Source organism: Anastrepha obliqua, chromosome 5 (assembly GCF_027943255.1).
Source record: "Anastrepha obliqua isolate idAnaObli1 chromosome 5, idAnaObli1_1.0, whole genome shotgun sequence".
Classification (NCBI taxonomy): Eukaryota; Metazoa; Arthropoda; class Insecta; order Diptera; family Tephritidae; genus Anastrepha; species Anastrepha obliqua.
In genome coordinates this window covers 5,616,247-5,640,865 of record NC_072896.1, presented here as the reverse complement: position 1 = coordinate 5,640,865, position 24,619 = coordinate 5,616,247, and the positions used below count along the sequence as shown (strand labels likewise).

At 38.1% G+C, this 24,619-nt stretch overlaps 2 protein-coding genes across 2 annotated transcripts in view; one reads left to right on the top strand and one right to left on the bottom strand.

Annotated features, from left to right (window-relative positions):
* LOC129247314 (lachesin) overlaps positions 1-24,619 on the top strand; it is a 151,694-nt gene that overhangs the window by 113,643 nt on the left and 13,432 nt on the right. Inside the window, exon 7 of the mRNA XM_054886400.1 lies at positions 11,939-12,081. Within this exon, the coding sequence (XP_054742375.1) occupies positions 11,939-12,081 (143 nt within the window). The remainder of the gene's footprint in view (positions 1-11,938; positions 12,082-24,619) is intronic.
* On the bottom strand, positions 14-2,956 carry LOC129247132 (neprilysin-4). Its single transcript, XM_054886083.1, has one exon. It carries the CDS (start codon positions 2,657-2,659, stop codon positions 440-442), a length of 2,220 nt encoding a protein of 739 aa, XP_054742058.1. The 5' UTR covers positions 2,660-2,956; the 3' UTR covers positions 14-439.

Here is a 24,619-nt window from a genome sequence, read left to right as displayed (position 1 = left end):
CCAATCAAAATAATTATTTTTTATCATCAATCTTTTATTAAAATAATGTAGTTCACTTAATATTTTTTAGTTTAGTGTATTTTTTAAAACTATTTACATCGACTAATAGTTCAACTAAAATTTTACAGTTACATTATTTTTTAAATTTATATACATATTTTTTTAAACATTTTCTAGATATTGCACATAACGCTTCATAATCACTTGTCCATTTTTTACTCTCACTTCCATAATAACAGTTCTAGAAAAAACGAACTTTTTTATTGCTCTATCTGCTCAGTGCTTGTTTTCAAACTCCCACTGTTCACGTTATTAATCTTTCCTTTCACCTTAAATATTCCGCTAACATTGCTTGTTCTCATCACTGATACGATTTTCTCTAACTGTCTCTCTCTCTCTACCCCTCTCTGCTCTCTCTGCCACTCTTGACTCTTCTGCTTCACCACAGCTTACATCGATGTTTCGACTGCATTTTCGCACGTCGCTCACAACCGAACTCGCGTGAGAATTCCTCAAAATTCGCCAGCGTTTGCAGAACGCGCAACTCGTCGATCGCATGCTCCAAGTAAGCCGTCTGTCTGAGGCTGCGCTGCACTTTACTGCAGAAGAATTGCGCAAAGTTGATGAAGAACAACTGTTTGTCATTGAATTGTGGCAGCAGCTTGCTTAGCACGCCACCTGTCTCGTGCGTTACATTGCCATTGAAGTAGGTTTCGTAGGTGAGGCGAAAGCCCTCGTAATCGGCCAGCTTCTCATTTAAGCTACGCGAACCAGTGGCCAATTCGTTCTGCATGCAGCGCAGTCCATGCATGAAACGTTGATTTGCCGCAATTTCCTCGCTGGGACCCATTATATTGCCGATGCTGTCATAGTCGATGCCCGATGAGTCGAAGCCGTGCAGCAGCTCATGTGCGATGCTAAAACCCAGCACTGAGTACTTGAAAATGTCACGTAAACCGCGATGGTAGATCGGCATTTGCAGGTAACTGTAGGGCACAATGATCAAATTTTTAGGTTTCACATAGAGCGGTGACGAGGAGCTGCCCACCCAATCAGGTAGTACATAGGAGTCGTTTTCTGGTGAGCTGAAATTGCTTGCGATCACAGCATCCAAGCTTTCATGGCTCTTCTCGACAGCCAAACGCAGTAGACTCAATTGATTGACATAGAAATTATTGGGATCGAGTTCGACTCGTTCGTAGTACTCGTCGTAGTACTCTGGCGTGGCTTTGCGCGGCGAATTGCCAATCTGCAAACGCATGCTGGAGATCTTCTGCAAAAGCGTGTCCACAATGGGACGTTGCAGCTGCAGCCGATTATCGCTGACAATTTCATAGAATTTCTGCTGCAGATTTGCAAAAAGCTTTTGCACATTTTCATCTGTCTGCACGGCATCCTTGTAGTAGTGACGGCCTATGATGTAGCTCATGGCCAGCGGCATGGCACGTCGCATGCTCGAAATGCATTCATGCTTCGAAATCTCGGCTGGACCGCGCTGCTTGAGATAGAGCAGGAACTTCAGCATAATGTAGTTGCATTGCGTATCTTTGGGGGTGTCGGCGAGTAGACGCACCAAGGCGCGCATGTAAGGTATGTTTTGTATGATGACTGTCGTCGCAAGACTGGTAGAAGGACCTTTCAATTGCTTCAGCAACTCAAGCCAATTGATTTCCTGTACATATTCTTGCAAATAGCCCAGTTGCATCTCTTTGGCGCCCTCCTCGTCCTCGATTTCATGCAGTTTGTGCAAACGCAATGAGAAAGTGTGTACCTCACGTGCCACCTCGTTGGCGGCGCGCTTTGTTTGGCCAATATCCAGGAGCAGCTCGATCATTATACCCTCCTCTGTTGGTTCCGTTTCAGCTAAATTCGGCTTATCCAGGTAGATGCTATTGCTGCTCGACTCATCCCAGCGCGGCAGCACTTCTTCCTTCAATAGCACGCCATTCAACCCATACAAACGTAATTTGGCAATCGCTATCAACCAATCAAAATGCTCCGCATGCCACTTCTTGCCACCATTGCGTGCCAAGATGCACCAGTGCGCGCTATAACCGGGTTGAATAAGTTGTAAATACTTCTTTAGGTTGTACGGTTTCACCTTTTTGCAGGAGCGGTAGTAGATGCGCGCTTTCTCGTAAATCAGCGGCTCACCCACCGCATCCTCCGTCAAGTAAGTCGATGCTGTCGAGCTGGCTGGTGTTGTGCTCGACGAAGAGGGTTGCGGTTCAACAACGAGGTCGCCAACCATGGCATATGGACCCTCCAACATAGCGGCGGCTGTGACAAAATTGGAAACGACATCAGTTAGGCTGTCGGTGGATGTGGCGGCAGTAGTTGTGCTGCTAACCGCATTGATGGCACTGGCGTTCGCCTGGCGCCGCAGCAAATGCTCCAACTTGCGATTAAGCTCATAATCGAGCAGACCAAGCGTATCGCCGAAATCCAATTGCTCGATGTGCTGTTGCGGCCAATGGCCACAAGCGTACTGATAGAAATTTTCACATGGTCGCGCCGTTGTGTCCATGTAGTTTTGTATATTCGTTGCCAAAATTTGATTCACATTGCCGCCATGGCTTGACGGGCGGCTACAATTGGTCGGCGTGGTGCGCCAAATAATGGATGCGAACAATGTGCAAATTATGCTTAATTTAAGCATCGCGCACTATGGATAAACACTTACATGCACACGCACACACAAACGAGTTTGAACAAAACTAGGGAAATTGTTTGCCTCTAAGCGAGTGTTGACTTTTTGCCGAATATTTTCAATTAACAAAATTTAGGCAATTGTACAACAATTTGTATTTCTTCGTGGTGTTTTTTTGTTTTGGTGATCTTAAAGCAATTTTTTATTCCTCGAACCGCTCCGCTTTCACGCACTCGTAGCGCTCAACTAATGGTGTGTGCTTGTCCGATTTGTACCGCTACGTTCAGTTAATAGCCAGTAAACGACAAAGCACCTATCGCAGACGCCGCATTAATCTCGCTGATCCCGCCGGTCAGTGTCATTGTGATTTCGTTTAATTTTCTTTTATTTTGATTCTGTATTTTTATTATATTGTTTGTGCAAAAATGTTGCCTTTTGTTGCTCGCAAATTTCGTATTGTGTGCCATTTTCTCAATGCTCATTTGTGTATCTCTTTATTTACATACAAATAAAAAATATTTACATAAGAATGTATGTATGTATGTATGTACTTATGTACATTTTTATATTTACGGCCATCCTGTATTGTTCTCTTGATTTTCTGCGCTCTCTGCCTCGTTCATCATTATCAGTGTCACCTATGAAAATATGTAGGTGGCATTCCAATGTGATTAAGGCTTAGCAAAGGACGTATATGTATGAAGGTACGTAGAAAAGGCTGGTAAAAAATAGGTTGATGTAAAAGACGAGCGGCAAGAAACTGTGTACAGTAGCTGCTCGACTATATGAACTATAACTTTATAGTATAACTGAGCAAAGAATTGAAAATACCAAAATTTTATATCGAAAAAATGTTCCTGAATTCCTTAAGCAACATGAATTCCATCCATACTTGGTCTTCTTGTAAAACTATTTTCTGCTTATGCGCTTGAAGAGAACTAATTGCAGCCTTAGCACGAGCATTCTCGGATTGAAGAGCAGCGATTTCTGTTAGAACTCTTTATAGGCTGATTTTAGATTTACTTATTGGGACTGGTTCTGGCACTTGTTGTTGCGTATGCGCTGTGATCGTCACAAGCTGATGGAGGAGGAGAGCGGATAGACCTCCTATGGATAGTAGCATAATTTACACAAAAGAATTGATGATAAGAGCTGATTAAAAACTCCACATCAGCAGCAGAAATGCAAGCACAGCTCAAATGAAAAAGTTCATTGCACCGGGCATATTGAATTTAGGCTTCGTTGCGATCAACCTTTAGCCCACACAAAAAAAAAAAGAGTCACTGTCTCATGTACACAAATCTTCAAATTAATAAACATAAATATACAATTACAGCTTAGTAAGCACGAAAACTGTGGAGCGAAAAAGACACGTCCGCACTCGTCTGCATGTAAGGATTAGAATTTAACTGCCTGAGTTATATCTTATAAAATCCGAACAATAGAGGGCTCTCTAGAGATCAAACACTGTACCATGGCGGCATTCTTGGATATAGAAGGCGCCTTTAACAATGCTAGTACAGATACCATCCAACGGGCGTTGAAAGACTTAGAGATGGACAATTGCATTAGTAAGAAACCTGCTAGAAGTTAGGATCATCAAAGCTAATACAGGGTTGCCCATATTCGACGGACCCATCTGGCAACCCTGTATCTTTTGACAGAGATGTCAGATCGCTTAATGACATACCGCGTTGGAAGCATCAGTCCAAGCCGATTTTTACCATGGAACAGTACACGCCGCGCGAGCGCTCCCAAATTGTTGAAATTTATATTCAACAAAAGATGTCAACAAAAGAAGAAGAAGAAAAATGAAGATAATCAAGCTGTTACCGTCAATCAGGAGCGTTATCGCGATATGATAACCACTTTTGTGATGCCAATTATTCGTCGAAAGCGTATGAGGCAGTTCCGGTTTCAACAAGACGGCACTCCCCCACACACTGCTCGCATCACAATCAACTTTTTGAAGAAATTGTTTCCTCGTCGTTGGATGTCGGAAAATGGCGATTTTGACTGGCCACCGCGTTCGCCCGAGTTAACGCCATCTGACTTCTTCTTGTGGGAATATTTAAAATCAAAGGTTTATATTAATAAGCCAAAGACCATAGATGAGTTCAAGAACAACATCCGTGAGGAAATAACCGCTATTCAAACCGAAATGTTAGCTGAAACTATGGAAAATGCTGCAAAACGGGCACAATACGCCGTACAGGTTGAAAGCGGCCATTTGAGAGATATATTAAAAAAGTGATGTCAACAAATCTACTTGAACCAAATAAAATGATTATTATCGTTAACATCAAAAAAATCTTTGGTTAAAAAAAAAACACATGTGTTCGTCGAATATGGGCAATCCAGTATGGGTAATGTCAACATAACCCCACAGGAGGAGTATTATCTCCACTTCTTTGGAAGTAGATGTGGGGTAAAAGCGGTGGTGTATGCTGATGATGTGGTGCTAATGGCGTCAGGACTGTGTCCCAATACAATCAGTCGGATCATCCAAGGGGCATTAGACGAGCTTAACTCTTAGACCACAGAAGAACGTGGAAGGAAAGCAGAAATTGCTTTAGATGCCTATAAACGTATGCTTAGAAGAAGATATGGTCTTCATCTCACCACGCATTATGGTTGTACATATAAGGCGGCTATACGACCAATTTTATTATATGGTTGTTTGGTGGAAAGATCTAGGGAGAGATTACAATACCAAATTACTCGGCAGAATACAAAGATCAGCCTGTGCAATAACGGTTGGTGCAATCAGACCATATTCTAGGAGGGCTCTCAATGCACTGACACACGTTATTCCAACAGACCTACATATAATGAAGACGGCAACCATAAGTGGATTTAGGTTAAATGAAGCGGGTCGCTGGAAAAAAAGCTTATGGTCATACATGTCTATTATTGCGAGGAATGGAATAAGGGAACTCCCCCTAAACAACTTCGACACTACAGGCTATACAGATGGCAGTAAAATACATTGTGGTGTTGGAGCTGGTATATATTCTCATAGACTTAAAATTGAAAAATCTGTACGTCTCCCTAACACCAGCAGTGTCTTCCAGGCGGAAGTACTGGCAATTGGGGAAGCTTGTAGGCTACTAATCGCAGATTTTTCTTTTAACCCTTAACTGGTATCGTGGGGGCCGCGCAGACCCCACGCGTTTTATTTTTTTGAATTTCTTAAAAACTACGCATAGTACGCGGCTGCCATTTCGAGTAATCTCATTACGTCGCGACACGCGGCGGGTGTCGGACGTTCGGCGCTGAAGCTTTTACCAGAGCGGAGCTACGTACGTTGCGGGAGCCGTGCGGACCTCACTATACCCCCACTATACGTTGAAATACTTATGTTTTAGTTTATTTTTTCAAAGTTGATTTTATAAGAAATTAGAAAACATACATATGTTAGCTAAAGACTTTCGAAATAATAGTTTTTTTTTTTATTTTATAGTGGTAAGAAAAAAATACCAAAAAATTGTCCAAATTTTGTGATCTCTTGTAGTAAATAAGTTAAAAGAAGTATATGAATAAAAACTTATTAATTTCATAAAACAAGCTTGTTATTTGTCCTATCAAAATAATTCTTGAAAAAAATTGTAGACATTTGTATCCTAGAATCTAATTTTAATAGGGGGCCGCGCGGCCCCCACGATACTAGTTTCGTTAGTCAAATTTACGATACCAGTTAAGGGTTAAGCACAATATCGCTATTCTTTCGGATAGGCAAGCTGCAATCCAGACACTGGATTCGGGTACTACAACCTCTAAAGTGGTGGAACAAAGTAGGAATAGCCTCACCACCTTGAGTGTAAACCATAAAGTAACTACAGATTAAGGTAACGAAAAAGCGGATGAACGGGCAAGAGGGGATCTGCCACTTGTTCTCTTTTGCATACATATAAGTGCTCGAAAAACAGCAGTTCTCACTTAAGAAACGAAACCATGTCGTAATGTGAGGAAAATACCACTTCTTTCGTATATTTTCTACTCTGACTCTGTCACACTCTGAAGGCAGATGTCGCTACTCGCAAGATGAGTGTCGAACTGGTTCATAATGGACTAAATCGTACTATTTCTGAGTCAATGATATGTTACACCACATCAGCTTTTCCCTGCAGGGCTGCAAAGTTTTAAAAAGGTTTAAACTACACACACACACGCACACACCCACATAAATACAAATGTAACTGTCTCATTGCCATTAATCTTTTCAATTCAATTTAAAAAGTACATAAAAGCATCTATTTCTCAACGACAGACGATTGTTTGTTATTCCATCTATTCAATGTCGTAGTAAATCTATTAGTAGTTCCACAGAAGCAAACAGACATACAGCATACATAAGTATGTATTAGAGAATACAGCACAGTGAGGTTGAGACGCTAACAGAGAACAAATCGCCTGCTGACGCTGGCAAATCAATTAATGATTGCGATTTGTACGCGCATTTTGATTTAAACAAGCAAATGTTCAATTGAATATATCTTTGCGTCTCGGAAAGGTTTTGTAAACATTTCAAATGGAAATATTTACTACTTGGTTTGAAAATAATGCACAGATCTCCGATTGCTGTGATTAAAAAGTTGTCTAGGTCTGGATTTGCTTTAGATTTTATAAAGCAACATTTTGCTTGGAAAATCAGTGAAGCTACAAGTATGATAGAACGTGACGACTACTCTTTATGCTAAAGTGAGCGACAAAATCATAGAGTCACCTATTAAGTCAAATATTGATAAGTTCTAACTATTTTTCATTTTTTTGGTTTTTTTTTAATTAGTTTTAATTATTTTTTCTATAAAACTATATGTTATTCTATAACCAAGATTCACATTCACAAATTGCGCATTTTCTTTGCATAGAGAAAATTCGCAACATCGCCAGAGAAAAAAAAAGAAACTATCAAAAATCAACGAAAATTGTTTGCAAATTCGTTACACTAAAATTTAATGAGTTAAAGTTTGTTTGCTGAGAAAGTTTGATATTTTGTTGAAAGTTTTTATAAATAATTTTATAATTTTCGTGGCCTTTGTAAATGTATAGCCACCACCATTAGCTATAAATGCTTCACACGGAATCCACATTGTTTTAATGGCTGCGTAAGATGTGAAGGCAATCAGCTCCAAAGCAGTCGAATACGCCTTAACTACTGTGTAATTTTCTCTTGATTTTTGTTTTCACTTGAATTTTTGTTTAGCTATTGCCCAAAAATTTTAAATACGGTTGACATCAGGCGACTATGCAGGTTAATCCAACTTTTCAATCCCACTTTGTTCTTTCAACTCGACACACCCGTGGCTTGAATGCTTGGGATCGTTGTCTTCTCGTGAAATTCAAGTTTGGTTAATTCTTCCAAAAATCTTCGCTGCTGAGAGTAATAATGATTTTCGCTTTTGATTAATAAAAATTGTTATCAAATTGGGGGAAAATGCAAATAAACGTTTAAATCCTTGTTTGAAGAAGCAGCCCTAAAAATGAACTTTGCCTGGAGGCTTAACAGTTCGTTAAAGTTGTTGGTTAACAGCAACACACCAGGACTGCCGTATACAACTATTCGTCAGAAAGGAAGATTCATTCGCGAATGTTACGTTTGCGCGATTCCGTTCTGAATTTGTCTTAGCCCATGCAGTCTTTTTTGAATGTGCTCCAGAATTTGAGGTCTTCTGCACGTGAACGTCCTCGAACCGTGTCTTTGGATACATTAACACCACTTTTCTTTAAAACTGATTCAGATTCACGCAACGGAAGTTCGGATTTGTCACAAATAAATCAATGATGTTCTAGTCTTACGTTTGAGAAGTAGTTTTTTTGGGTTTCGTCCAAGGAAGTCATCAATGTTTTTTAACGCCGGTATATCGTTGCACACATTTATGGAAGAACGCCGTCGACTTCTTCATTTATTCATCGACAAATTGCACAACGCGTATTGCGAAAAGGATACTCCTCTTCAGCTGCATATACAAAGGGTGGTTAAGTTTTAAGGGCCGGTGTTGATTTTGAATAAAATACAATTTTTTTTAGGAAATTCTTATCATTTCTCTTTATTATGATAATATTGGTATAGCTCAATTGCGTATGAAATAAAATATCGGCCAAGTAGCCACCGCGGTCTCGGCGGCACACCTCCATCCGATGGTCCAAATTTTCGATGACGCTGAGGCATAATTGAGGTTCTATGCCGTTAGTGTGCCAAGTTATCTCATCTTTTAGCTCTTGAATTATTGCTGGCTTATCGACGTACATCTTTTCTTTCAAATAACCCCAAAGAAAGAAGTCCGACGGTGTCAAATCACTTGATCTTGGCGGCCAACTGACATCGCCGCGACGTGAGATTATTCGGTCATCACATTTTTCGCGCAAAAGAGCCATTGTTTCGTTAGCTGTGTGACAAGTGGCACCGCCCTGTTGAAACTACATATCGTTCACATCCATATCTTCCAATTCGGGCCATAAAAAGTTCGTTATCATCTCACGATAGCGAACTCTATTCACAGTAACTGCCTGACCGGCCTCAATTTGGAAAAAATACGGCCCAATGATGTCACCGGCCCCTAATCTGCACCAAACAGTCAGTCTTTGTGGGTGCATCGGTTTTTCGGCAATTACTTTTGGATTATCATTCGCCCAAATGTGGCAATTCTGCTTATTGACGAATCCAATGAGGTGAAAATGTGCCTCATCACTGAAGATGATTTTCTTCACGAAGTGCGCGATATGCATTTTGATTTGAACGCCCGTTTTCATAATAAGCCTGAATAACTTTAACGCGTTGCTCGATTGTGTATCTCTTCATGATTCAAATTGAGTTAGTCTAAAATTGCAAAATGTCAAATGAAATGCAGAAAAAATCTTGATGTTTAGGTCTGGTTTACATTCAACATCGGCACTTGAAATTTAACCACCCTTTATAATGGAACTCTAACTTTGAATTTTGCCGGCCACGCGTTCATTATACAGACTATAGAATGAACTATGTTTTCATGAAAAATAATTTAATATAAAAATAAATTAACTAATATTGAAAACTTATCAATAAGTAGCGATTTCATAATTTTGTCTTCCTTTTCATCTTCATTTGCTTAATTCATGGAATTATTATTCTACGTAATGAGTAAGGAACAAACCCACAAAATTTAGAGTGTCTGCACACACGGCTATAGCTTTCGAATAATATTGTCATATTGGGTTACTTGTGTGAAGGTGTTAATATATGTAAGTTTCTTATCACCTTGACCTTGAGATCAATTAAAGAGCATTCTTATCAGACAAAAAACTGTCGTAGAAATTATAATAAATAAAGCGAGTAAAACATAAATGTAAACAATTTATTATGCTTATATAAGCACATACACACTAAATATATATTCATATATGCATATGGAAAGAGACGAAAAGTAAAAAATGCGTAAACTGGCGTTCAACATATGAAAATTGCGCATTACCATGAGCCAATTACTAAAACTCACGTAATTGGTCAACCCTTAATTTATAATCGAATTCGAGAAAAAAGCTGGTGCTGTAGTGCTTTTGAGATTTTGCGTTTTGCTTACATTTAAATCTTCTTTTACATTTTTCGCATTCAAAAATCGAGCCGTTCTGTTGCTTCGCGATTGTGAATCACTTTCTACCTTGAAAGCCAGTAAATTTTCAGCCAATTTTATTTATATCATAAATTTCATATTCCACATGCTCACAATCTCCTCCAAAGATTTCACGTCAATCAGTCTTTCATCCTTCTGGCTGAAGACCCTAAGGAGATTGGTTGGACCTGCATATAAGAAGTGACGCAACGGCGTCAGAAAGAGTTCACAGTTGGCACCTTTGACCTCCCGCAGGCAATCATATAATGACCTCCCGCAGGCAATTACTAAGTCTTTGGATAAACTGGTGGTCGGAGCTGACCTTTCATCGTGCCAGAGTGGGGAGGTGTCTCTCTCCGATCGCAGGCGAGTAGAGCCATTCAACAAGGCGGTGTTTTCTTACAACTTCTCTGGGTTAGCGTTGTCAATGACTTACTGAAGGAGCTAGTGAGATATTAAATGCGTGGGATTTGCGATTTGATGCAGGGATCTCTGGTCAGAGGGTTGCGGAGATGGAGCTCGTTCTATTTACGAGGAAATATAATATTCCCAGTGCTCAACTTTTCTCAATAGGGGCGTTTCATGGGTGCTTTCTGACGCCTTGTATGGATGTAAGTGTGCTATTGGGAAAACATGAGGCCTCTCGTCTGGAGTTATTTGTTGCCTCTATACTTATAATACCGCTCGCTAGCCTATTCTGCTTTATGGAGTCCTTGTCTGGAGGATCTCACTGGGGAGAATTAAAAAGTCTACTCTCATTGGAATTAGTGAGAGGCTTCGAAGAACTCTTACCCTGCCTCTTAAAGCAATGCTAAATGTGGTACCTGCAGACATCCCAGGGAAAACTGCTACTGCATGCACCGCAATCAGGCCGAGCAGCTTGGGCTACAGTCTTATCCTCACGGACATTCAAGTATCCTCAGGAACTTTGGGCTTATCGCCCTGGCGGCTGACCAATGTATACTTTTGCTTAGTCCAAGCGAAATATTCACTTTAAACTGGCCGCGGAATGCCAGACTTCACTTTCCATTACATACGAATTCTTGGATGTCCATCTGGGTACCTATTCAACTACGAGGCGGATTGCTGCGAGCTTACCTGTGAGGTACATAGTTTCGCCGCGAAAGGAAGATTGGGATCCACTTGATTACTGTGGTCTGCTTGAAAGGTTGGCTTTGCGTAAACTCAACGAGCGCTGGGCAAGTACACAAACTTACAAGCTCGCGAAATCATTATAGCCACGTGTTGATAGGAGGCGCTCGAGGGATCTTCTAAGGTTAACAACGACTCAACTCGCGAATTTCGTATGTGCCTTTACAGGACATTCCCCATGAGGTATGCATGCTTTGTGATTCGAGTGCTTTTTGCTTAAGCTGCATAGAAGATGAGATGGAATCATTGCAGCTTCTTCTCCTTAGCTGTTCTACTTTCGTGAAGCTAAGATTTAGGCATCCTGGCTCTCATTTCTTTGCTACGCCTGCTGGTATGGTAGGCCTCGATATTAGCTACCTGAAGAACTCGTTTCAGAATGAAGCGTAACTTAGTTATTGCTCTGTTGTCATTCACAACATTTTGACGTAAAGCGTATCGTGACGCCCAGAAATTTACGTTTTTCTTTCTGCTCCGCATGCATGATCTTATTCACTTGTGCACGCATTGTACCAGATGGCAATTGAATTGTTTATTTTTTTCTTTTCAGAACTGAAACACTGCCTGGGAATCCCTCTTATAAAGCAACTATGCGCCTGATTATAACAAATGTGCAGAAGAGCGATTACGGCAGCTATAAGTGTGTGGCCAAAAATCCACGTGGTGAAATGGACGGAACTATAAAACTTTACAGTAAGTAGAAAAATTATATGAAAAATGGAAATGCAGTACGCATTTAATTGATTCGATTATATTATTGTAAAATCGCTTTCGTCTGATAAATTAATATATCCTTTACATTTTATTTATTATTTTTGAAGTTTGTTTAGAGAAATTTTTGTAATAATTTTCGTTTCTTTCTGAACACCTTTTCGATTGGTAGCCATTTTGTAATATTTCATTTAAGTAAACATTTTTAAGATAGGTGGCAAACTTAAAAACTTCTAATAAAGCTTTCTCCCCCAATACTATCCCGGTTGATACCGGTTTTTCCATTTAATTAAAATTGGTGGCAACCTTTAAAAAAAATTTATTATAGAGCTTTGTCCAACACTTTTTCGGTTGATACCTATTTTGTGAAACTCCAATTAGTTTAAACTTTTTTAATTTCTTTACATACAGGTGGCAGCTGTGTTAAAAAATATTTCTAAATCAAAGATTTATCGCATACATTTGCATTTCCATATTGTAAAACCATTTTTCTATTTTATCGGATCATATTTCGATCTCTACCGCAAGAACTCTTCGAGGTATCAGAATGAAGATAACCACTAACATTCCTCTTTTAACTATGGTTGATATGCGCAAACATGAAAATCTGTCGGTTTCGGTATTTATTGGTGGCAAGGCAAGCAAACCAACATTAAAGGCTTTTTCTACAAAAACTTTGGTTTTCAAAACAAAGTCTGATTGTATTAGAAAGAAAAGGGGGTGTTGACAATAAAATAAGATAAATGGGTGCTTATGCTAAAGCCCGACTCGACAAATCATCAAATTCGTCCATTGTGGGGAAAACAGAGGGAAAAGAACCGAACGGGGGGGAAAAGAAAAATAGGTCTTTGTATTAGAGGATGACAAGAAACGGTGGGTAATTCCAACTGCGTCAGCCGCTTCAAGCTACCGATGAAATTCACCAGGTGTGTGATATTTAAATCTACTATATCCGCAGGGGTAGCAAAAACGTGAGAGCCAAGATATTTGAATCTTAAGACAGCTGAGGAGAAACTGCTGAGATGATTTCACCTCATCCTCCGCACAGCTTCGGCTGAAAAGATTTGAAGCAATGCCAAGTCTCACCGCATTGATATCTACAGGGCAATGCTCGATAAGGATACCTATCAATTCCGAGAGCTGCGGTTTTGTTAGCATTAGAAGTTCCCTCGAACGCCCCCTGTTTGGCAGTTATTAATTAAAAATGATATCAAACAGATGACTAGCAAGACTACGGCTGGGGGGAATCCTTCATAAACAGTTTCAATCACTTTTTCGGTTTCGGTGGCTGTAGAATATGTGGCACCATCTAGACTTTGTCCATATTGAATAACAAGCTTCTTGTTGAAGAACCCTATGCATGTGTAGATAGAAGATTAAGCTTAATTTTTGCATAAATTTAGAATTAATAATTTTGAACTAAAACTATCACTGGAGAAAAAAACTTATATCCACCGGAAAAATCTATCTGTTTGAAGTTTACAATATCCGTAATATAAAAAAATTCTTCAAAAAAAAAAACAATTCATTAATTAAACATTGATTAATTTATTACTAATCAAATTAAAAAATCTATAAAAAGTCTTTTTCTGTTTTTTTCCTCATACTCACTTATGACTATTTAATGGCAGTACAATAGCTCAAAGTGGCTGAAATTTTATGTAGAAATGTTCAAACTTTTTTATAGCATATTTTTATAGTTAGCTTTAATGACCCTATGAGAGTTAATTTCTACAAAACTAAAAAAAAATCATTTCCGAGTGCAGCTTTTTCTTGCCGGTTTTTGTTAGTTTCGTATAATACCCACATAAAAGTACTCACAGCTTGAGCCAACTTTTTTTCCATCCCGTGTTAAATGGTTGAACATATTTGCGGTTTCGAACAACATTACCAATGCTTCACTTTTTGCGCCACTTTTTGCTAGAATCGAGCAAACCATGCAAAGAAAAAATCGCAAAAACATAGGAATGAAAAATTCAATTATCCCTAACGACAGCAGTGCAATGAGCTTTTCATCCTCTGTAAGTATGTGGATGTGTGAATTTGCGGGACAGCTATGAAGTAAATGGATAAGCCTCAACGAGTTATTGAAGTGTCACAGTTGCTGGCAAAAACGAATACCCAGCAATTAAACTATAAACCATCCAGTTTTCATGCATCAACAACAGGCGAAACGTATGACGGAAAAACATATATGTATCATATATAAGTAAATGTGTATAAACATGCATATTTGACGTAAACAGGTGTATGTTTTGTGGCATATCTTTCATCCTATTGATGTTAACTGTCAGCCGCAAATTGCCGTTAATAGAAAAAAAAACGGTTGCTACTAAAGCGAAAAAAGCTAAGTACTTCGAGTCTGTGTAGAGTGGAATGTATGCCCGTATGTAGGTGTGTATTTTTATCTGCAACACGTAGCATCATTAATAGGCCGTTGAGTGGCACTTTAAACACTTCAAAATTTGCAACAGTCATTATCTACATCAAAAAGTACGCACACGCACAAATAAGGAAGTGTGTAATTCATTCAATGATTCACAATACTTTTCATGCACGAGTAGAGTAAATTTCTACACGCCATTGACTTGATTGAAATTTGCTACAAATGATTCCGTTTCAAGTTAATGTAAAAAAGGATGCTACTTTGCGGTCTCTTCAATGTTAATAAATTCTCCGAAAAGTCATAAATTTATTAAAAATTTAATAATTTTTAATAATTAAATTATAATGCTTATCTATGGTTACTTAATGGCAGCTATTTTATTGGCACTAAGGGGCAGGTATTTATTAAAAAACTTTTAAAAATTTATATAGCGCATTTTTCGAATGAAAAACTTTAGCCAAACAAGAAAAAAATTAAAAGTTAGAGTCTTTGTCACTTTAATGCAAATAAAAAAGTATGTGAGCAACTAATTTCTTTTTAAAAAATGCTACAATATTAAAGAAAAAGCGCACTTCCACAAATTAAACTTTTTTCAAAATCCTCTTTGAATGAAACCAATGTTCCCATCGGACTCTTCTTGCAGCGGTGTGGGAATGTTTTTGTGACTAAGAGTCGGACATTCGACCCCCACACATAACCATTTACTAAACAAATCTTAAACGAGCAAATTCTGAGTGTTTTAACGCTTTCTCAAAATTTGAGAACTTAGCTAAATTAAATATAAATAACCTTAAAAATCTTGGCTTCCACTCTGCTTTCTTTTAATGGCTAAAATCATACTTTTCAAATAGAATCTCGTTTGTTGAAATTGGGATGCTAAATCTCATATATTTGTGTCATAACAATGGATTTGTTGAGAGGCGAGTTCGGTGAACTTTTTATTTCACGTTCGGGACCTGTCAATTGGCCTCCCAGATCGTGCCATATAACGCCTTTAGATTATTTTTTGTAGGGCTATGTTAAAGCTCATGTCTATTCAGACAAGCCTGCTTCAATTATCGCATTCGAAGACAACATTAAAGCATTTATATGTGAGATACCGGCCGAAACATTGGAAAGAGTTTGCCATAATTGGACTAAGCGGATGGACTATTTGAAGCGCAGTCGCGCTCAACATTTGCATGAAATAATCTTCATCTGCATTTTTCTGAATTTTACGAGTGTTTTTTTGAAAAACTTGCCTATAGCTATTAAATCCCCCGTTACATACATTGGTATTACAGGAGGTCTTGTAATTGGAAGACTTGGAATGCTCTGAATGACTGAGCTCTGCAAAATTAACGTTAGGACTAAACAATGTTATCACGTACCTCGAATAAACCTCAGAATTTTCAAGTATCCAAGCGCTAGACTGGCAGTACCCATTCATTTGCCCAACAGCAATGCCTATAACAGCAGCTTCTAGGCCAAGAGCTCAATTCCAGCCAATGCCAGTAATACTAACATGGCAAGACATTCTTCTTCCCTACAAAGCTTACATATTCATATCATTCAGAGAGTAACTTAGTACAATTTTACGCCACAACCTCATACAAATGCCGAAAAATTAAATTTCCGAATAAAAATTAATACATATTTTACACCGTAAAATTAAGTTTTCTATGTCCAAATGTCAGCCCAATGTTGCTTTACTACTGCGTTATTAAATTTTTCTGAAGCTGAATAAGCCTGAAAGCAAACACCAAACATTTCTCTCTTACATCTCCACACATATTAGCCCTTCCTTTGTCTTCTACTCTACTCTTTTCGAGATTTTGGATATTTTTTACCAATTACCTTCCCACATTTACACATTTTCTGTCCTCACTGTCACATTTCCTTGTGGCATTTTGCTTATTTTATTACATTCATTCCAATCATTCCCCTTTATTCATTACAACACTTCGAGAACTCGTAATAAATCCTTTTTTATTCTTCCACCCTTCCGCTCTCTCACCTAATACATATTTTTATTTGCATATTTTTCTTTGCGACCCTACAGCTGCTGTGTCCAACAGGTTCTGCTCGCCGATTCTAGTATTGAGCACACACCATTCTCATTCCCTTCCTTCTGACTTGTTGAAATGCGTGGATTGTTGGGATATTCGAGCACTGCCATTAAATTTACTGAGCTGTAGCCAATGAAGAGGTGCTGAGCTATGAAAATGAAAATGGAATAAAAAACAACGAAAGGCGCATGGGAATCAATGCACTTTCACACCTAAACACATTTATATCCTGTTTGGCCTGCAATGCCACTTTGTCGTAATTTTTTCAGCTCCTCTTTAAGTACCTTCCTGTTGCTGTGCTTCCGTTTGCTGTAAATGTAGTGCTTCAGGTGGTTTTTTATACCCTTCTGTCAACACAAGGCTTGTGCAGCCTTTGTGGTAAGTTATTGTAAGAGGTATCGACTTCACGTGCTGCAAAAAATCAACTCAAACTTATTGAATATTGGAAAGTTTTCGTGTGGCATATTTTTATAAAGTTTCTGAAATGAAATATTGGAAAATTATTCAGTCGAGTACTTGAGGCTGCTTTTTTCTCAACTGTATAAAATTGATGAGAATGTAATAAGTGCCCGATTGAGTGTCGGAAAAATAAGAAAATAAATTTAAGAATTGCAAAGAAAGCAAATATTATAGTGAGACAGTGGAATTCTGCAATTCAGCTACAGAATATAGTTTACTTATATTTGTTGTATTGTTAGCTCAAGAATTTTTTTAATATTCTTATAACAAGAAAAATGTTTTGTTAATTGGTATGAAATTAGTTCCGAGAATCATTTGATGGTAGCTTCAGTTTACTCAGCAGCAACTAAATGCCCAAAATGTAGCAAGTTCTCGAAAAAATATTTACATCCGTTGACAAGGTTTTATTTATTCAGATTTTTATTCAGATTTAAATTTAACATAATTAAGTGTAAGTTTGAAGCGGCTCAGTATTCCTCTTGATTTTTGATAATTTTTTTCCAAATATGCAATATTTTCTTCATATAAGGATGAAACAGATAAAACCAATTTAAAGCTTGATTTATAGAGGCCCGAAAAAAGATGATTTTCAATCTTTTTTTTTTTGCTAGTCAATTGCTTTATTTTACAAAAATAAAAACATAGCATTAATCCATCATGTTTTGACTTGACTTAAGCAAAATTAAAAAAAAAATTAATCATTGTAAAAGTTATCGCTGTTTGAGTGGATCCCGTTTCTTCAGAAGACCCTTGCGATAATCATCACAATTCCTTAGAGATTCATCTAAAATCAATCACTCAACAGAAATTAGTTTTATTAATAGATAATCTTGTGCCTGATCAAAGCTTCTGTTTTCAAAGTTAACAAGATGGCGGCCTGAGGAAATATTTTTCAGATTTTCGAAAAAAAATCGACAATTAATTGTTAAAAAAAATCGAAATTTTTGAAAAAAAATATCCTTCGATTAGGCACGAGTTTTTTATGTTTTTCAAAAGCAGTATACATTTTATTGAAATCTACCAAGCGGTTTTTAAGTTACAGTGGTCACCAGTTCAAAAAACAAGGGGTTGAGAAAATCGCATTTAAAGTTTTGCTATCTTATGCGATTATTTATCGACTAACGCGACTAAGATGCATGGGAGCCGCATTGTTTGAGGGTCTGGAAGACGTCTCAAAAGCGGAGCTCCCAGCCCTACTTAGATTCGCCAAAAGCGCTGACATCCTACATGATGTCTACTTCAGGTATTCATAGAGGTCGGTATCCATCTGGTATCGCTAGGGACCAAAAGGTCTATGCGTGGCTTATTGCCAACCAGGCTAACCTAACCTAACCTATGTAGAGTTATACGTATTATTTAATTACTTACTCTATGTCCTCTATTCATGGGCCATATAATAGTTATTCAGCCGTCATACTCGTAGTAGCTTACAAAATATCGAAATGCTGTTGCCTATGTAACCTTCTTCGAGTGTTATCGTTAGAGCGCTTACCTTCCACTTTCATACGTGCATCATCCGAGCGCCTTTTGTTAACTGTTAAATAACTCGAAAAGTATTTGTCGGATTTATTTCAAATTTTCACATAATATTTTTAAGATATTATACTTTAAGAAAATGCAAAAACAAAGTCCAATTTTTTTTAAATTCTGACTACCCTTAACCCCTTATATCACATTTATTGTAGACTGTATTTCAATGAAAACAAAAATTTATCAAAATAAAAAAAAGTCACAATTGGCCAAATTTCGCATTTCTAAATATCTATTTCTGTACATATTAGTACAATCATGATGCATAATGCATATGAGTAGTGAAATCTCATCGTCTAATTTAAGTTAGTTCTTTGGTAACTCATACGCCCTGTCAATTCCTAACTTTGCGAACTATAGTTGTTGTTGTTGTTGAAGTGGTTGAGTATTTCATTTGAAATAATCCTAATTAGTGACCAGCACCCTTTTACTACCACCGTCCTCGTAGAATGATGTTTTTTGTTTTGTTTTTTGTTTTTTTGTAAGTCAAATCCATTTAGTGAGGTGCCCAAGTATATCAGCAAATTCTTTATCTCGATGTCTGAGATCTCATTAGTTTGCTGCAAGAAAGGCTTACCAAAGGAGCGGAATCATGCACTAGCTAGCCCTGGACATTCACATAAGTAGTGGAAAAGACCTACCTTCGCTCTTTCCGCTTGACAGCTTCTGCAGATAGGATTGAAGGGTAGATTGAGTCTAGCTGCATGATCCCCTACTTTCCAATGGCCTGTAAGGGTTGCAGTGATGCGCGAGATGTTTGGCCGAGAACATCCTAACAGATCATTCGTCCTGTGGATTTTGTTTGACGGCCATGTGTTTTTTGTTGTAATGCATGTAGTTAGTTGCTCCCATCTTCTTTCGACTAAAGTATGATAGTGTGAAGCAATGGATGCTTTTAATGTGTTGATTGGGATGGATACTGCCACCGCTTCTGCTATTTCTAGTGTCGAACCTTTCCTTCCTAGCTCATCCGCTATCTCATTACCCCGTATGTTCCTGTGACCGGGAACCCATATCAGAGAGATTTTAAGCCAATGACTAAGCATTTCCAGCTCCTCTCTACATTGTAAGACTATTTTGGATGAAATGGAGTTGGAGTCCAAGGCCTTTATAGCTGCTTGACTGTCTGAGAAGATTCTTGCACCAACTTCCTTGTAGAATTTTAGTGATTTGCATGCTTCAGCGAACTATAGTCGAAACGCAATTTTTTTTTTAATTTCCAATCAGTGTTTACAAATATAGTTCATTTTACAATGAATATCGTAAAAATCTATGCCTTGAAAAATCAAGCCTTGAAAAAAATACATAAAATATTAGCACATTCCATCAAAATTTCAAACTTTTTATCAAAATCGAAAACGAAAAATCGGGTACGCAGTTTACAGACCACTAAATTTTAATATAATGCAAGTTTAAACTAGCTCAAATCTCTTGTTAACTTTTTAATAATTTTCTTCCATGAATCTTTCTTCACATAATGAAAAAAACCTGGTATACAAATAAAGAGTATTTCAAACGACACGCCCAGATGTTGTTTAAAAAGAAAATATATAAAAAATAATATTATTTCAGGCTTCACTGTTTATACTCAAAGTACGGCGTATAACATAGGCAGATTGGGAGACGTATTAGCAGTGGGTTGAAAATATCTTCTTAAAATCGCAATAAAATTAGTCACCATGCAGGGGCACCTTTTCAAAACGCATAACTAATGGACTCCATCTGGTATCGCTATGAACCGAACCGGCCTATGCGCAAATGCAAGTCAACGTAACCCAACATAACTTACCGGCTCTTGACAATTATAAGTGAAAAATGCCAACATTAAAATATGTACCATAAGCATTTCTACAGATAAAATCCGCCAAACAGTCGATTCGTGAATGCCTAATTGTTGAGAACGTCGAGATATACATGTTTTTCAGCAGAGCGTCCAATTTTTGGTCTGCCAATCCTTCTTCTATCCTCGGCAGAACGGGTTTCTGGAAATTTTTTCAGAAACCCTTGCATTGTCGACTCATTCAGATGATTATTTCCACCAAAAAAATCATGAATTTTACGATATGTCGTTTTAAAGATGAACCATTTTCATAATAAGCTTCAATAATTTTAACACGTTATTCTATCTTATAAAATTTTTCTATATATCTACTTGGCAAATGTCGAAGATGACATAAAAAAATGTCTAGGAATTATTCACTTCTGAGAGTGCTTCTATATAGCAAACGATATTTAAAGAATTTAAAAATTTTAAGAGCCTCTCTGAAATATTTCAGAAAAATATCTCAAGTTAGTAAATACATGTTTTCCAGTCCTGGATGGACCTATAGTTTTAAGGCGACTCTGAACGGCAGCTGGTTTTTTGTTTCTTATGAGGCAGAACTCTCGGAGCCTTTCCATTGCATTGTAGTTTCCAAAAAACCTTTTCTATCGTTAGGCGTTTCATGCCCGTGGCTTTGAATGTGGGCACTCCCGAATAGTAGTCACACACAAACCATTCGGTGACGGTGAAATCTCCTAAGGTCATAAAAGAGTTCAACCTAAAGGTTTGAATCAAAATGCTCTGGAGGTACTTTAAAGTCGGCTCAACTTATGTAAATCTTAGTATTTTCCCAAAATATAATACTTGGGCGGAAATCTTAGAATATTATATATATATGTATATACTAGCAAACCCGACCCGCTTCGCTGGGCAAAGACACGGTGGGTCCACGTTTTGCCATATATTTCGAGACCCTAGTCATCAATAGGTATGAAAATTACCCCACGTTAAAGCACTTATCGACAGCTTTCATTTGATGCCCATATTGCACATCCACAACCAAAGGTTACCCGGGCCCACGTTTTGACCTATATCTTGAGACCCCAGTCACGGAGCGGCATGAGAAATACTCTGTACTAAAGCATTCACCAACAGCTTCCAATTGATATCCATATTGTACAAACACATTCTAGGGTCCACGTGTTGGTCTCTATCTCGGGACCCTAGTCACGGAGCGGCATGAAAAATACTCTGAACTAAAGCATTCACCAACAGCTTCCATTTGCTACCCATATTGTACAAACACATCCTAGGGTTACCCGGGTTCACGTTTTGGCCTATTTCTCGAGACCCTGGTATCCGATTCTTAAAATTTGTGAATCTAAACCATTCTCGAATCCCATTGAACACACACAAAAAATTTCATCAAAATCGGTTCAGTCGTTTAGGAGGAGTTCAGTGACAAACACACGAATATAAGAAATATATATATAAAGATATATATATATATGGGGCATTCTTTCTGAACGTGAGACCCCCTGCCCCCAGAATAGATTTTGACGAAAAGAGGTCTATGAGGGCTTAAAATGTAGGTAATTCTGTTTACTTTCGAAAGCAAAGTGGCACTTCTTGAAATTCAAAATGGCGGATCCAATATGGCGGATTCAATATGGCGCAATTTTGCAGTTCGTGCATCAGATTTATGCTATGAACTGATGATAAAAAATGTGATGAATAATCAGTGACCAATAAAAATAAATAATTAACTTTGAAATATGTAAAATTAAATCCAATGCAACAATTTTACTTAAAAATAAATAAAGAAAACACGAAATAGCATAAATCTGATGCATGAACTGCAAAATTGCGCCATATTGAATCCGCCATATTGGATCCGCCATTTTGAATTTCAAGAAGTGCCACTTTGCTTTCGAAAGTAAACATAATTACCTACATTTTAAGCCCTCATAGACCTCTTTTCGTCAAAATCTATTCTGGGGGCAGGGGGTCTCACGTTCAGAAAGAATGCCCCATATATATATAATTTATAATTCAGTAATAAAATTTATAATTATTATATTATTTAAACTCTAATATCGCTAGGAAATAACCCCAAAACTTGCATATTTTCTAATAAAGTGTTGTGCGCCATCGATTTTAATACTCGCTCCAGTATACCATTATTTTAAGTTTGCTACACATGTTATATAAATACTGGTATGTCGAGTAACTCAAAATGTTTAATTTAAATATGCGACACTTACTATTTTTTATGATAGAAATGTACCTGAAAATTTTACATTCAGCTGACACACCACTAGTAGAAAAAAAGCGCTATACTCACAGTGGCCATCAAACTCGGTCCCCACCTAAATGGTATTTATAAACAAGCCGAAGGAACAAATACAAAGACACAACTGGGCATTTCCAATGATAACTTTTTGCAACTCACTCCCAGCTATTGCACATACTCACATAAGAGTACACACACACACATATTCAACTGTATATAATAAAAACAAACCTCGATGGTGTATTCCCATAATTGCAATTGCCGCTCTATCAGACACTTTGGCAGACAAAAATCGATTCGTAATTTGTTAAATCAAATCTAAGTAGCGAAGTTTATGAGTAAACACTAAAGATCAGCCATAAAATCTGTGTCAAGCGGTCGAATAATTGGCGCAATGGCACACAAGGGGCATAAACCAGTCGATTTACGAGAAACACAGACAAAGGGTAATAAAAGAATACATATAAACACATGCATACTTACATGTGCATGTGTGCTTACACAAACAAGCACCTCTGCAAAAGATTGACGACCACATGGCCTGCTGTTGCTAGTTTTTATGAATAGCTACAAAGAGACTACTTACAAACTAGGCACAATGTTATGCAGAGCCGGATTGTTTGAAGTGCATACTTAGTGGTTACATTGGGCCAGTTCGAAAACGCTTCTTGCAGAAAATTTTGTCAAACTTCATCTGTCAAACTTCATCCTGCAACAGCAGGTACGAACTATTGAGTGGTAGGGGACATATTTGTAGAGCATATTTTTTGGCATTCAAGCTAGCAATAAGCCGATGAAATGTGTTAGAAATATAATATACAATTTGAATTATTTTTCTTAGAGAATGTTCAAGCATACTTTGAAACAAAAGATGCAATAAAAGGCCACATGGTCGACAGTCTCCTCTTCGCCCAAACATTCTGGGCAATAAGGACTACCATCCAAGTCTAGGCTATGCAGATATTTTTAGAAGCATCCGTGTCCGCTTAAAAGCTGTGTCAGGAAAAAATCTCCGTGCTTTCGACAGAAGCACTTGTTAATCAGTGGGATCAAATGGCCTTTAGGTGACTAGTCCGATTTTGATTGCCATTCAGCTATCGATGTAGAATGTTCTGCTTATTTGATTTCCTCTGTCGGCTTGGTACCTTGCGAGCAGTATAACCTCTTCTATATATTTTCCCGGATTTTTATAGGCATTTTGCTGACTATGACGTAGATTGCATCATTCGACACCGTCCTATAGGCACATGCGGTCCTCAATGCACTTACTCTACTGACCTCCAGTACTTCTTTAAAATTACACTTTTTTGCCCCAGCCCAGATTGGAGAGAGGACAATATTATAGAGCCGCTCACTGTGGAAAGCATTTTTCTCTTGTCGCCCCGTGGTCCTCCTATGTTTGTTAGCACACCAATAAGCGCGCTGTTAATATTTGCCGCTTTCACACTATCAGCTGTAAAATATTCCCTGAATGCTAGTCTGGAACCTATGTACCAAACCATGCCGAGATATTTGGTAGCCTACTGTGGTTCTACATCGTGGCCCCCAACTGATATTGATAGTCTTTCTTTCTGCTTGCTGATCTGCACCAGTTCTGTTTTTTGGGCAGCTAGTTTCAGGCTGGCGTCATTCACCTTTGTATTCTTCTTATGGTACCATTACATAAAGGGTTTTCCAATAACAGGTGTTATCTATCGCTATCGAGAGATGATTAACGATTTTTGTGGCCGGAATTGGATGGTATTGATCTGAACGACGTTTATTTTCAACAAGATGGCGCTACGTGCCACACAAGCAATGAAACCATTGATCTTTTACGGGAAAAGTTTCCGAACCCGCTTATCTCACGAAGGGGTGATCCCAATTGGCCACCGAGATCTTGTGATTTAACACCTTGTGACTTTTTTCTTTGGGGCCACGTGAAAGAGAAGGTCTACGCCAACAGCCCAAGGTCGATTCAAGACCTCAAAGATGGAATTCGTGAGGCTATCGAGGCCATAGGGCAGCCACTTTGCAATTCAGTTATGGAAAATTTCATGAAA